Here is a 15,545-nt window from a genome sequence, read left to right as displayed (position 1 = left end):
CTTGAAATCATGTCAACAGAAAGAATGTTGTTGAGTAATTAGTATTTAATATGGAGAGAGAGAGAGAGAGAGAGAGAGAGAGAGAGAGGAGAGAGAGAGAGAGTTGGGGCCAGGGTGCACAAGAAGGGGCCAGCTAGAGTTAAGGGGGTGGCTTTAGTATCGCATGCCATCAAATCTCTGTGGAAACTTGCTGTTGTTTCATGATGTGCAAAGGAAGCCCAGTTTAACGTTATCTGTTTCGACAACGCTTTGAGCTGCAGACATAATTCACCATGAGACTAATTTCACACTTGTACTAAAACTAAATGAGCTGCACTGTGGCTGTAAAAATGCCCCACAACCTGAGTGCCGCTCAGCGTGATATGTTGTGATATCATGAGAAAATCCCCCAGCTATTATTCTGAAAAGTTAGAGCAGGAATGTATTCCTTGAGAAATAAGGGTTGTGGTATGGTTAGAAAAATGTCTGGTGCCTTGATTAGATAAATATAGTCTCTCTGATGTGTTTCTTTTTTCTTCTTCTTGAGGAATTTTCATCTCTCCTGAGATATTATGTTCTGGCAGACACCGTATTGTAGATGCTCATTTGGATAATGCTGTATCAACAAATGGGGTATTTTCATTTGGTTGGAATACATTATGTTCTATGTTTCAGTAAAAAAAAATAAAAAATCATTTTCTTAAAAGAGACAATTGTGTCATGATTAAAAAAAAAGCAAATGTAAAACAAAAGTCTAATATATAATGTATGAGCAGAATAACCCTGCCAAGAAAATAGCTGAAACATGGAGGATGACATGTGCTTTGAACATGCTGAATACCCATCCATAGAGAATCTATTCAACTTGAGTTCAGCCAGCGATCAGGAAGGAATTCCTTCAGAGCTGAGCAGGCCGAGAGCAGGCACGCTCTGGTGTGAAAAGACATGCTGGATGGGGGCTTTATAAAATACAGTAAAATAAACAGAGGGAGCCGTTGCAACACATTTTGCCAAAGCTACAACCCACAGGAATCCTGACGGAAAAGAACACTCACAGCGTGGTGCTTCTTAAATCCAACTCCAAACCAATTTTTTAGCATGCAGACTAAACACAGTTTTGCCTGCGCACCACAAAAACTGATGCATCTCATGACACACTGCGCTTGCAGTCAATTTGCAAAAACTGGAAGGCAATAAAAGCAGTCAATTCTGCACGAGGCGTCTGTGATTTACAAAGCAACAGGCTTAAAATCGTGAATAAAAAAGTTGTAAAGCAACAGGAAATTAAATTCGCGTGATGAATATTCTTGCCTGTTCTGGGAGGTGTTCACGCTATAAAACAGTGACCACAATGTTGTCAACTTAACGCCATGTTGTTGTCTTCACATCAGATTGGAGGGACAATTTGAGAATATAATGTCCCGGATCTGACTGAAGCTTTTATTGGTCACGTGTGTGTGTTGTATTGCCTTGATGCTGATGCATCTTGCAGGTCATCTTTGGTGACATCTGTCTGTCTGTCTGTCTGTCTGCTTGTCTGGCTGTCCATCTGTCTGTCTGCCTGCAGGAGTATCCAAAAGCTATGAGGGCCATTTTAATCACACTTGCTGCAGAGGGGCAGCCTGGGCCAAGGAAGAACCATTAGATTCAGGGGCCAGATCAGTCGTAGTGCCCTCTGTTGTCACCAAGAAATAAGCCAGATGGAATACAAGTGATTTAAATCAAAATTACACTGTGATGTCCAGTATGTATGTGTTCTCTTGCGCCGTCTAGTGGACAAATGAGGTGAAGTTTGCACCACAGCGCACACTTTCGTCCGCTCCCTCACACAAAATTCGAACACTTCCAGGTTTCAGACTGTCGCTCTACACAGAACAGACACACCCAGAGACACGCACGGGAGTGTGAGGCCTCGCTCATCATTGCTTGCAGCACCCAAGTGCCATGGTGAGTTTGCCATTGTGGTGCCAGCAGAGTTACGTGAGTGCGTTGTAGTTTCTACCTCCAATGAGCTTCATCCATCCATTGGGCGAGAGGCAGGCACACCTGGACAGGTCGCCAGTCACAGGGCAGACATGTGGAGACAGACAAGTCGTTCACTCACACCTTCAGGCAATTACGAGCCTCCATCTTACTCTACTTACATGTTTTTGGTGAGCAGGAGGGTCAAATAAAACAAATGTTAATGATGTGTTGGTGTATTTGAACGGCCTTTCAAGCTCACACGCGCTTGCACGCCGTAGAACATCGTCCCCACATTTGCCAAATAGACACTCGAAATGAATGACTCCAATTTCTGAGTCACGGAAAACAATGAAAACCCCTTTTAAGCCATCAATAAAATTTAATTTAAGTGTGTTCTTAACAGAAGGCATAATCAGTCATTTTCAAAGAGAAAACACGTGGCTGTGGAGAGGTGTGTATCAGACGGAGCCGGTACACAAATAGTTTTAAATGAATAGAGGTTTTTGGCTCTTTTCAATTAGCGAGGCGTAAGCCGCTTCTCACATCTGTGGAGCAGATGAGCTGTAACCAGAATACAAAGGATGATAAAGGCAAGCAAATGTTTGACTGAGGAGGTTAAAAAGAACCCACACAAACCACTGGACTGGATGGCGTTCTCATGTTCAGGATAGGTACTGTGTCAGAAACAGTTATCAGAGATCATAGCAGTCTCTGGCGGTGGGAAGCAAACTATTTCCACGCCTAGCTGATAAATATCTTTACATGGTTCAGTAAGAAAACAAAAACAAACCATGTTTCAACTTTTCGAAACCATCTAGGAGCTTTACCATGCTTTCTGCATTGGGTCGCCTGAAATTTTCATTGTCACCGATAAGATATGGAAAATTCTGTAGATAATTAAAAGAATGTGCTGGAACCCTGGAGGGACAATTACCACACAGGCTAGAGAGATTGTCTGTAAAACATTCCGGGTTCACTTTAATTGAGGGATAATTTCATGCACGTTTCTGCTGATATTTGTGTTGCTCGCTGTTCCTGTGATCATCCAGTAGGATAAGAGAAACAAAAGTGTTGAGCCAACAAAAAGACGCAATGTTCTTGGAAGTAACTTGCAGGTACAGCCACTGGCTTAATCTGCTTGTGCCGTAACCATGACAATAACAATTGCCTACGCAGTATTACACAAATAGATCCGCCTCTGTTTAGGGTGTAAAATCTGCCCTGCAGAGCTCAAAGCTTTTCACCGGGAACAGACAGCCAAGTTGTGTCTTTCTGCTGCTGCATCAGACAACGTGCATTCGAACTGGTCAATATGCACAAGACCCATCAGGTAACTGTGGCAGATGTCTAAAAAACATGAAATCACTATGAAACAGCTGTTTTTAACTCTTTAGGACAGGACAGTTGTGACATTTGCCTGTTATGATACCAGCAGATTACAAAGAACACTAAAGGCCATTCATGAGGACAGGGAGTGCACCTCCCAATCCACGATACAGAATCTGAGGGGAGTATGATGGACTCAAACTCCCCTTTGCAGTTTAAAATTTGTCCTGAAAAACTAAAAAAAAAAAAAGCTTTTTCTATCAGCACAATTCAAAACAAACCCTTTTAAACTGATTCTTCTCATCAATGTGTTGCTTTCTACGAAGTCTTTGCTTCTCTCTGCCAGCCTCAATAAAAGATTTCTTTCACAATAAGTAAGAGCCTCATGCCACTTCAGAGGTACTTCATGATGGCGAGACCTCGCTCAGCCGTTCGTCACAGTCCCTCGATGTGCTTTGCAACAGTGACATCTAGTGGTATTATTTTAATATTACAGATGGGAAAACTGCACTTGCTATTTAACTCAGGAACACTTCAGGTCAGGAGAAAATACTTCAGGGTTTGTTAGCAAGCACAGAAGTCTGGCAGCTGGGAGAATGCAATACTACTGGAGGCGTCTAATCATATACCTGATGTTTATACAATGAAAGGAATATGCTGGAACGCTGGAGGGACAATTACCATACAGGCTAGAGAGATTGTCTGTAAAACATACACACACACACACACACACACACACACACACACACACACACACACACACACATATATGTGTATATATATATATATATATATACATATATATATATATATACATATGAAAGCTGTTAGCTTGATATTAAGTGTAATGTCTAGCATTCTAGCGTGTGTAGTGTGCGGCCTTGTCTTGTCGTTTTGTGTATTCTGAAATTTTCTTTTGCCGGCTGGCTTGGCCGGGCCTCCCTGGGAGAAGAATTATTGTAACTCAGTGGGACCTTTTCCTGGCTAGGGAAAGGTTAAATGAAAAAAATAAATAAATAAAAAGTTTTTATTAAAGGTTGTGTCCACCTGCACCCTACTGCCCTTTTGAAGACAAAGCAATTAGCTCCCGCATCATAATTAATTTCAATTAGCTAATTGCTTTGTCTTCAAAAGGGCAGTAGGGTGCAGGTGGACACAACCTTTAATTTTAGTGTGTATTTTTATTTATTTATTTATTTGTAATTAAGTCATATAACAGGCCCAGACTGGAGCAGGAGCCCTTGTATTTCTGCTGTGATTAATTCACGCTGCCATCTTGTCGTCTAATGTGAAGTGTAAAGCTGAATGTATTTCACGACAAGAAAAAATAAATGAAACAAAAATTGATATGGATCAGAATGAGAGATATTTCCCTCAGTGAGATGAGTGGATCAGTGGATTGAGGAGCAGATGGGTCTGGACGGGACACAACAGATGACAGACGGTGGTCTCTGGAACCGGCCCTCACATACGACAGCCTGAATTACTGGTCTGAGCCGCTTCATCCTGTGAGATTTTATATTCTGCCATGAACAAGGGAGATGCATCTGTCTCCATTTGTGAACTTTGTAATTATCATCATCTTAGACACTGGTGGCACAATTAAAACCCCAACTTTTAAATCTAGAATCATACACAAAATCACATTTGTAGGGTTCAGTTATTAACTGCACAAAAACTTTTTTTTTTCTCCTTTGGAGTGTAGCAGGTGTGGTGATATGATGATTATCACAATGTTGCTGCACCATGATAGTGCAGCTCTGTTATCAAATCAATATGACGCAGGAGGATTCACATGATTCGAAAAATCATCAAATATACCGATAAAAAAAGCCAAAAAGCAGTACTTATGCAGTACATTGCGGTGTCAGTTACACAGATTCTGAGCTGAAACAGCAGAGCACACAGTTTTAATGCCTCTTTAACAAATAACCACCGTCAATAAAGAGCTTGTGAAACAAGCGATGACATTTACAACACCTATGAAATTATCATTATTTGGCATTAATGCGTTGTTGCACCGCAAGGGGAAGCGATGTGATATGTTGTGGTATCAATATTTGATCGTAGCGGATGAAGTGCAGTTATACAGAGTGTTTCCAACTCTTTTTCTGTCCGTTTACAGTATAATATCCTTTCAGCCAGAGAGCAACTGAAATAAAAGAACAGTGTTTACTTCTTTCCCCTGGTAGCTGTTAGACCTACTTTATCTGCCAATTACAATTCTGAGCTTGTGCTCTTGAAACCCACCAACAGAATTTCAATAAACAGTTGAAAGATTAAGGAATGGAAAGTTCAAAAGAAAGGTTCTATCATTAGTTAGAGAGACCAGTGGGGCTCTCAGGTCGATGCAGAATGACAACGTATTTTTCAAGAACCCTGCCAAGCTGCTGTTAGCTGGCAAACGCTGCTGTCAAAATCCCAGATCATGTTCACATGACGAAAAGAACACATCAACACCTCTCTGGATTGCATAAACTGTGAATTATAATCCCACTGAAGAAACTATCTGTTACAGGGCTGTTGCGTATCGCATCAGTTGTATCCAGGCATGCATCGTCATCATCATCAACATCAGGTGAGTGCAAGTGTTGTTCTGTGTGAGCAAACATCATCCGTTTCCCTCTGCGATGTGCTAATGAAAGCCTGCAGCTCCTGCACCTAAAATACTGCCTAAATTGTATCTTAAAAAAAAAAAAAAAAAAAGTTAGTTCACTCTGAAATTACCTAAAATTATTATTCATTCAAAGTGTAAGTTAAAATAGACTCTACCTTGTGTTACTTGACTGTAACTATTTAAAACAAAAAAAAAAGTTTTAAACAGTTCTTCTACATGTTTCAATTAACAGATTGCCAATGGAACAGCACCTGGTACTTCAGTTACACAGCGTCTGACAATATAACATGAAGTCCTTAAAAGGGTAAGTAGTGAGAGGAAGAAAGAAAATAAAAAGTGAAAATAATTGCGCACTATTGCAAAAAATAAAAAAAAGATGAAATAAAGAAATTAATGTTGGAAAATTGAATTCTATCTGTTGTTATCTGAATTATTGAGATTTTAAAAATATATATATACAACTTTATTTATGTCTAAAGTAGCTTTAGGGATTTAATTGAATCTAAATACAACAACAAAAGTGTTTGTTTTTTTTTCCTGGCAGATATTTTCCTGTTTTCAGAGAAGCTGTAAATTATTATTGGATTATTTACTTGCCTCCAACCTCAATCGAGGAGGACGAGCCACCAGAAGCAACCTATCCTGCCTCCCTGGCGTGTGGACCCACTGTGATTGACACCCCTGCTCGACCAATCACAAACCCACTTCCTTGTTACTTCTAGCCAATCACGTTACGAGAATTCGTACACATAATTTACGGCGCAATCACGGTAGGTTGAGCCGGTTGAGGTTCTATAGAAATTTGACAGCTTCACAGGTGAGACAACCGTCCAGGGGCTGTTTCACTTTACATTTTTCCAATTTTATTTTTTCCGGAGCACAACTCACTGTGAGCTCTGGGGTTGCCACAGTCAAAAAACAACCATTCGAAGTCTAATCACCCCGGCAGCATGAGCAAAAAGAAAAAGGACTGGAAGACTGAAAAAGGTAAGGCTTGTTTTGTGGTGAATTTGGCTATCACCGTCTCCAAGGCAGACAGCATGGATTCTAACCATGACACAACGCTGACAGTCACTCCCTCCGTGCCTCTTTAATAGCTGGGAAACTAAGTTAGGTATTAGCCGGGCTATGAGGAAACGCTGCCCGTACACATGTGGCGGTGGTGGTGGGGATGTGGAGCTGTCGTCAGGGCTTGTTTGACAGTCGCATCAACACTGTTGAGATCCCCGCTCTTGAATGCTCGTTAGCTTGCGCTGCACTCCGCTTTATCTCCGTGCATCTACCGGAGGAGTTAGCTCCAACTAACCCCTCCTGCCTTCCACCTGTGTGCTGACCGACTTGCAGACGCATTAAGTAACTGAATATCACCGTAGCCGTCAGATAAAGCAGCCCAGCTTCTGACTGCCACGGTGTTTTATTATTAACTCCATGTTAGAAGGAGCTGCGTGTCGGTTTATAAACACTGGGACAACTGCTAGTGTGCCAGCTAACAAACTTAGCTGTTGGAACAATTAAAACCTGTTGTGCATACAAGTACTTAGTATATTCTTCGTGTATTTAAGGGGGGGGGGGGTATTTTTCTCCAAACAACAGTTTTTTCCATTGGAAGCTGTCAGACAGGAGCAGGTGCAGAGCAGCACAGGTGGAATGGATTCAGTTAATTAGTGGTGACTGGTTTTACATCTATACTGTAGAAAAAGCCTAAAAGCAGTCAAATGAAGTGCAATGCTGTGATTCTGCCTCTCAAACTGTGCTGCCAGTGCTATGACAGGCAGGAATGACTGATGTTTATTTTTTGATAACGTGGGATTTGAATATTTAACAGCTGATTTAGCTGATCTGTTCAGACGTCAGTATTGTCTGGATAAAACCCGAGTTTATATGACATTTAGATTTTGCACTTGCTGGGTAAATGCATGTGCATTCACAGCAGCTTTAATGTAGAACAGATTTAAATTCATATTGCCTCCATATTTCACAAAATGTGAAATAGATTCATAAAACTTTAGAATGCAGTACACTTTAAAGCTATAGTGTGTCACTTTTTTCCAGGTGATTAGACTCAACCGTTGACAGGCGGTTACGTCGTCGGCAGGGCAGTAACTGTTACTGTTACGGCTTCACAATGGAGAATAAGTAGTTCTTAACATCTATTAACCCCCCACAAAACATTCAGACTCGGATCTATTAGGTCTGATAGGACTGGAGAGTCCAGAACAGTCGCTTAGTTAAATTATTATTTACCCACATTCAGGTTAGCAGAGGGCTAATCAGAAGTAGCCACCGTCGCACGTGAAGCACAGGAGGAATGTGGCCACACTCTGTGTGGTGCAAACTGCAGCGATGAGCATTGTGTGAGCTCATTTGCTAAGGGCTTGAATGTAAGAGGCCACCATTTCTGTTCAGGCTCAGCAGGTCAGCCAGTGCAGTGTTGAACATTGTGTCTGGGTTGCAGTTTCAGTTTTGGCGAAGCAGAGAAATAGAATCAGTAAATGAAAATGAAACCCAGAAACACTCCTACTGGGCTAAAGGAGGAAATAACTTTCTGTTTTGCGAGCCCCTCTCCTTCCAAATTGCTGTGGGTTCTTGAACTGGTGCCACTCAACATTTCCTGGACCTTGTTTCCGTCTGCCGAACCGTTTCTCTGAACCATTGTGTCATCGATGGAGGGCGTTGCTCACCTGCGTGGACGACTCTGCTGGGTCTGTAATAAATCAGGTGGTAAACTATAGAATCCAGTTGCTTATATAAAGCTGAGATACATGAAATAGGAAGAGTCACTGGCTCACACACAGGTGAGGCAACACCAGCAGGTGGCCGTTGGTTCGCACGTCACCTGTGTCGTGTGAATCATCACGTCCTCAGACGGCGAGGGGCGGTGGGTGAGAAGGTGGAAAGGATTGTGGGTGGGAACATGGAGAGCTGTTAAAAGTCTGCAGAAGTTTGCCAATGGGCAACGGCCCAGTTCCAAGTTCGGATGGAGCTGATCAACCAGATGCACAATCTGGTACACATGCGTTACCTCATAGGAAAAAAAAAATTAATTATAAATACCAAAAATTATAAATGCCCAAAAATTGTGGTTGACATGTACAAATTGAACCCTGGGTTTTATATTGTTGTTTTTTTTTTTGCTGAATTTCAACTCGATGGCATTGTTTTGTGGTTTGGTCCGTGGCTTGGTGGAACTGTAATATGTAACACATGTAATACCACCAAATGCAGTATTTTAAACTGAACACAGACTTGAGGAACACAGACTGAAGTTTAACAGCTCCACGCACAGAAAATACCTCTAAAAAGACTCAAATGAGACGTTACGTGACAGGCAGCTGTATCTCCTCCTGGCTCCAGTTTGTGTACCGTCGACCCTCCGTATCTGATAAAACACACTTTCAAGCCTTCGTGTCCTGACGGGAAGCTTTGGGGTTCTTTAATAACTTAAACTCCTTCCGAGTAATGAACCCCGCCAGTGTAGTCGGGAGAACTTTGCTATTCAACCTCAAAACTGCCTTTGTATTCATCCATGTAGAATAAAAGCACCCTTGGGAGAGACGATACATGCGGCCTAGGAAGAATATTCTCCACAGCAGAAATGCCTTTTAATGTAAGTCTGACGCTGCTGTGGGATGCTGCGAGAGGATGACCTGGGGAAGCTTGTATTTCTCACTAAAATATAGTAAGCCTCTACTGCATCAATATTTTAGGCTTCCTTTTGTGCAAGAGACAAGTCTGATAACTCACAGCATCTTACTTCCTCTTATCATGCAGCGTGTTGGTAAATTCTGAGCTTAAAAGACCAGAGCTCAACATTCAGTCGCAGGCTCACTGTAATATCTTACACTGCTTTCCTGGAGGGTCGTATCACCTTCACTGTATTAAAGTTGTTTTTACTGAGCGGACATTTCTGATTGACCAAAGACCACGCTGAGCGGACCAGAGCGGTTTTATGCTGTCTGCTGGAACGGCAGGAAAACATGTGCTGTGTTCAGGCAGTGGAGAAGAGCAGGACATTTCTTTAGTAACCAAGTATTCTACCAATTCCCCCAGGGGTTGTTGGAGGAATAACAAATACTTTTGTCTCGTTAAAGTGCAGTGGTCTAAAAATATAAGAAAAAAATAACCAGGTATCTCAAATTGAACATAAATTGGGATCCTCTCATCCATCCATTTTCTCCCTCTTCTCCTGTTGAGGGTGGTGGGGGTGGAGCCTATCCCAGCAGCCTTCCCCCTGGACAGGTCACCAGTCCATGGCAGGGCCAACACATAGAGACAGACAACCATTGGCTCTCCCAGCCACGCCTACGGTCAATTTAGAGTCTGGATTAACCTGGTCCCTCTTGATGTCTTTGGACTGTGGAGGAAGCTGGAGTACCAGAGAGAACCCAGCAGGAACAGGGAGAACATGGAGACTCACCCAGAAAGACCCCGTGCTGCAGCCGGGGCTCCACCCACAACCTTCTTGCTGCGGGGCCACAGTGCTGACCATTTCTCCACTGTGCCACCTCCTTTTGAAAACTCAATATTTTCAAATTGCTTACAATGATATAAAATAAAAAAAAAATCCCATTTGTATGTAAACAACCGTCTACATGCACTCTGATATACAAATTTTATTCTGAAAATTACAGTTTTCTGAATTTGATAAAGGTTTTGTAAATATCACATTCAAAATTTGGCGTTTTTCTCAATTTAGTATTTTTCCAACTAGAGAACGTAGCGTATGCTGATATTAATTGGCTCAACTGCATAATTTGGAACCATACAAATGGTAAATGGACTCAGTTTTATACAGTGCTTTTCTACGTGAGTGGCACTCAAAGCGCTTTACGGTGTCGTCTCATTCACCCGTTCACACGCACTGATGGTGGAGGCTGCCATCCAAGGCACCAACCTACTCACCAGGAGCAATTATGCTTCCAGTATCTTGCTCAAGGACACTTCAACATGGTCGCTGGGGGTCAAGAATCGAACCAGCGACCCTTCGGTTGCCGAACGGACGCTCTACCCCTGAGCCACGCCGCTCATTGGCATTACATTATTACAGAGTGTGATGGACTCAGGGTTCTACATCAGTTAGCGATCTTTTACACCTGTTTATAGCTGAGAGCATAAATGCGACAGCATCATGCTGCCATGTGGAGCGCTAACATGCTATTTAACTCAACAGAAAAAAAAGACATTAATTACTTTTCTTTCAGCGGCACCTCAGGAGAAATTACAACTAGCGTTTTAAACTTTAACCAGGCAGGAGGGAAATGGCGATGGTGAACTTGCGTCTTGCTGTCAATCCTAGTGGGTCACAATTAGTACGGCTGCTTGTTAGCAGGATGACTAGTGGAATGTTCATGTCCCTTGAGAACAGCATTGTGAGAATATTGTCATTTTTCAGAATAAAGGCAGAAACCGGAATCATTTTTGAATACGGAGTTGCATGTAAATGGAGCTCATCTGTCTGATTTTAAATAATAATCAAGTTACTTGAGTTGCTCAAGGTTTCAGCCAGTTTGTTAAAAATCGCACTACTTTGGCAAAAAGTTAGGAGTGCTTTTTAGGAGAGTAACTGCCTCCAAATCAAGGTTTGCCACCAACCTGGACCCCTCTGCTGTGGCCACTCGAGTCTCTCCTGCTGCATTTAAAATGGCGACCATGATGTCATAAAAACCTTTCAATGTTGTTCATCCCAAACAGCATGTAAACAGTAGGTGAGTATGTAAAGGTTTCATCTGATGTGATTCCAAGAAAACCAATAGCTGTTTTTCAAAGAAAACATTCACAATATTGTCATGTAGGGCTTGAGGCGCACACCAGAACTGGAACTGAACAATGACAGTGTAAAAGCCTTTCCTGCTCCCAGGAACCGGTCCCGTGCCCCAGTGCACCTCATTTTGAACCGTTCTGCACGTTCGCACCCACAGTTTAATCCTTCAAAACCCTTGAAATAAATTTCACTGCCTGAACCAAGAAATACTTGTTTTTTCCTTGCCAATCGTGATTGTGTCACCCGCTGCTGCTCGCCGTCTCAGAGCGTGACGATCCACATGTGACACAGGCGATGTGCCGTCCGGTGACCCAGCTTGTTTTGTCTCGTCCCGTGTGTGTGAGCCAATGAAATGAATGAATCTCTTCCTGTTTTACGTGGCTCATCTTTGTGAGTGCCTGAACGCGATCATTAACCACTTGTTCTATTACCTCTACAGCAGAGACGGCTCTCCGTCGCCCTCTGTCGGTGAACCGCACCGGTTCAAGGCCCCGCACCGATCCGATGTGGGAGGGGCTTCAGGGGTTTCTCAGCTGAGAGCCATGGAGACACAAGAGCACCAACATTCTATGTAGTCATCACTAATGACCTCGAACACGTGCAGAGACCAGGGACTAATGAGTGACATAAGCTGCTGGCGATTGTACAACTGCATGGAGTTGTTTGGGTCCCCGTGGCACTCGGCTGAGAAGCCGCCGAGTGCTCAGGCCTGCTGTTCACATGGAGCACTTGTGCTCTGGTGAAGTGTGTTTGAGCAAGACTCGAGAGTCACAGCGTGTTCTTTTATTGCTATTCCCACCATTTGACACTACAAACCAATAGAGGATTTTACTGCAGGTGGCATGTTTCAGAAAGTACATCTAGAAAGTTAAGTGTGATGGTTTGGGCCATGACCACAAAAACATCAGCGCCACTCAAACCCATGACCCAGACCTTAACAGTCACGCAGTAACGGTACGAAGGCAATTCCCATCCCCTTTTACCCTCGCTCAGTTTCTCCTCCAGCTGTTTCCGTAGTCAGAGCAAAATCGTGCAGAGACTTTATAGTTGCCGCTGTTATATTCATGTAAAATTAAGCCAAAAGGTCTGTCACTACTTTTTAAATCAGCTCTGCACTCTCACTTCAGATTATGTGCGAAATAGTTGGTCTTTTACGGGTAATTTTTTTTTTTCTTTTAGAAAAAAGGTATTTTTTTTCCTTTTAACGAGGATACATGGGAGCAAAAAAATGAGAACAGATTAAAATACGTTAGAAATGTTGTTGTTGTTGTTTTGTTCTGTTTTTGGTATAACAGTTGTCTTCATGAAGAGTTCCACACCAAGGCTCTTTTTGTAAACAGAAGTTTGATAGCGTGCTACCTAAAGCCCGAGCCCTTCATGTTAATACGTGACGCTGATCGTGACGTGCTGGTGCTACTCATCTATCTGTATCTTGATTCGTACCTGCGGTTTCCTTTCTCTGTGTCTCAGGAGGTAATACTTGCCAGCACTCCTCTGAATGGGATTATTTAGGGGGATATAAATGAAGAGTTCATGGCCACGTTTATCCTCCTAACTTCTTTAAGATGTTTAAGGTGATGATTGACGTACCATTCATTCTGGTACATGTTCTCATCGGAGGCTGATCCGCCTTATTGTCCTAGGATTTTCTGTATGTCTAAATGTTTTTTTTAAATGGTTTCGGGTGTTTATGATTGATATTCAGTTTTCTGACTGATTTTTCATCTCATATGATATAAATTATTATATTTAAAGACTAAAAATTGTTAGCTTTACTGTATGTTGATCTCTACCTGCCCATTTCCTTGTTTATTTCCACCCCGACTCTCATCACACGCGTTGATTAATAAGGTACCTGATAAAGACCCTGTTGTGGTCGAAACTTTGTGCTATAAACATTTTTGGAAGCGCCTCTGACTGACTGTGAACGGGTATTTTCATTTGTTCTCCTTTAGAATTCTTTCCTCCTGTCTCATCGCTTTTATTATCCTCCTCCTCCTCTGCTTTAATGGGGCCAGCTTTAATCTCTTAACATTTCTGCAATTTCTTCCACAGACAGATTGCTCCGTCTGGAACGGGAGGAGAGACGGAAGGAGTATCGTCGTCAAGATTATATATCTCTGGACAAGATTCCAACATGGAGAGAGGAAAACAGCTGTAAGAGCGCTAAATAGTTGTCTCCTGAGTGTGGGTGATAAATGGACAAACGCAAAGCTGAGATGCAGTTAGTGTGTATTATCTTGAGGTATTTATACTGCGATGTAGCCCATTCATGTGCATTTAGTCACACTCTGCTATGATGTGAAAGTATGAACGGTTCTATCGAGCCCTGGAGCACCCTCAGTGGGAGAGAACGCTTTGAGTCCTGATTTCATGGCTGTTTTAATTAAAGTTGCATCATTCACACATGAAAAAGTAGCTTCTTATTATAGCAACACAACATACAAGACATTTAAGATGACAATAACTCAGTCGGTGGGCAACCACGAGGACGCTTTCAAAACATGTCAGACGGAGACGAAACAAAACTCCAAAAATGAGTGACGCCATAGTTTGGAAACAACGAATATCAAGGGAATCGCGTCAAAATGTTGATTGGCTGCAGTTATAGGACAACGCATCTGTGCGTCACTGTGTTCAGCGAAATCCACACGTCTCACTAAATGGATTTAAGTTGAATATACTGAGAGCACAATAAAACAGTGCATTACATTGCAATTCGTCATTCAGAGAAATTGGCAAATTTCTTTTTCCCCTTCCTTTTGCCATGAAGTAATCTGAAATTGTATTGTTTCTATTTTACTCTTTAGAGGAAAGCACATTTCAGGCAATTTCAAGGCACCAAAGACCACAGTCACTGTAAATGTATCAGTCTCCACTCTTGATGTCTCTCATACGGTTAAAAGGTATTGAAGCGCGTGAGCTTAACTGCGTCTTTCCAAAAATAAATTCAAAACAACCCAAGGAGCCTAATTGTTAGGAAACAGGAAGAGAGATTAAAAAGTTGTGAAACGGCCTTGAAGCAATGGAGGCTCCCCAACTAGAGGGAAAGATTTCTGTTTACTGGAACTAAATTTGCTAGAAGGTCTTTTAGCTCTGAGGCTCGTAGGGGCCTTGAAAACAACAAGCAGACCTCATTTTGAATAAATGAAACCTTTTTTTTTTTTTAGCAGAAATAAAGCAATTGAATGTAAAGATTCAATTGTAACATGAAGCATGAAAAGTATGAACACCGACATATTGCAGCGTGTCACTGCATATGCGAGTGCTAATGCCAAATGAATGTAAACTTAAGGTATTTATGTATTTAAAGAGATGAAGGAATTAAAAGTATAGCCAATTAAGAATCTCAGCAGAGATTAAAAAAATAAAAAATCCAAACCAGTAACTAGTGATGTTGGGTGGAGGGAGGTAGACTGGGAATTGGTGATGGGTTTTGTGAGAACATCTGTCTTTGGGCATCAAGTAGAGGGAGGTGTAAGAACTTGTTTGACTGATCCACACTTCAGGGAAGTTTGTGGAGGTCTTGGCTGTTTTATTTTTGCACCAGAAAAATGAAACACTGGGTCGCAATTTTTTTTTTTTCCCTAAAATATTTCTCCAAAGTTCAATTAATAGAGTAAATATACTGATGGGAATAGTCAGAGCTGCTCGGGGTCGACTTGCACGACCTGCTAGCCACTGTTACAATCTCAAAATATCTTTTTTTTGACAAACACTCCATCACACATTTCAGTTTTTCACTCTGTAAATAAAGAGCAAGTATAATTATGAATATTTCAGAAATTAGACTTTTGACGTTCTAGTTAAAAGTGGTTTAGTTCGTAGTTTAGTTGAAACAATTTACATTCCCTGTACTATTTTATGGTAGTGGATGAATGTTTTCCTTAAAATCTG

General features: G+C 41.8%; 1 protein-coding gene across 2 annotated transcripts in view; it reads left to right on the top strand.

The window, feature by feature from the left end:
- The first annotated feature begins 6,661 nt into the window (after positions 1–6,661).
- macrod2 (mono-ADP ribosylhydrolase 2) overlaps positions 6,662–15,545 on the top strand; it is a 439,675-nt gene continuing 430,791 nt past the window's right edge. For both annotated transcript variants that reach the window (XM_086180851.1, XM_086180850.1), the window contains exons 1-2: positions 6,662–6,874; positions 13,704–13,805. In XM_086180851.1, the coding sequence (XP_086036977.1) occupies positions 6,838–6,874; positions 13,704–13,805 (139 nt within the window). In that variant the 5' untranslated portion in view covers positions 6,662–6,837. The remainder of the gene's footprint in view (positions 6,875–13,703; positions 13,806–15,545) is intronic.

Source organism: Aulostomus chinensis, chromosome 16 (assembly GCF_037954235.1).
Source record: "Aulostomus chinensis isolate RoL2024-O1b breed Wild chromosome 16, RoL_Achi_v1.0, whole genome shotgun sequence".
NCBI classification, from domain to species: Eukaryota; Metazoa; Chordata; class Actinopteri; order Syngnathiformes; family Aulostomidae; genus Aulostomus; species Aulostomus chinensis.
This window is presented reverse-complemented; position numbering and strand designations above follow the sequence as displayed.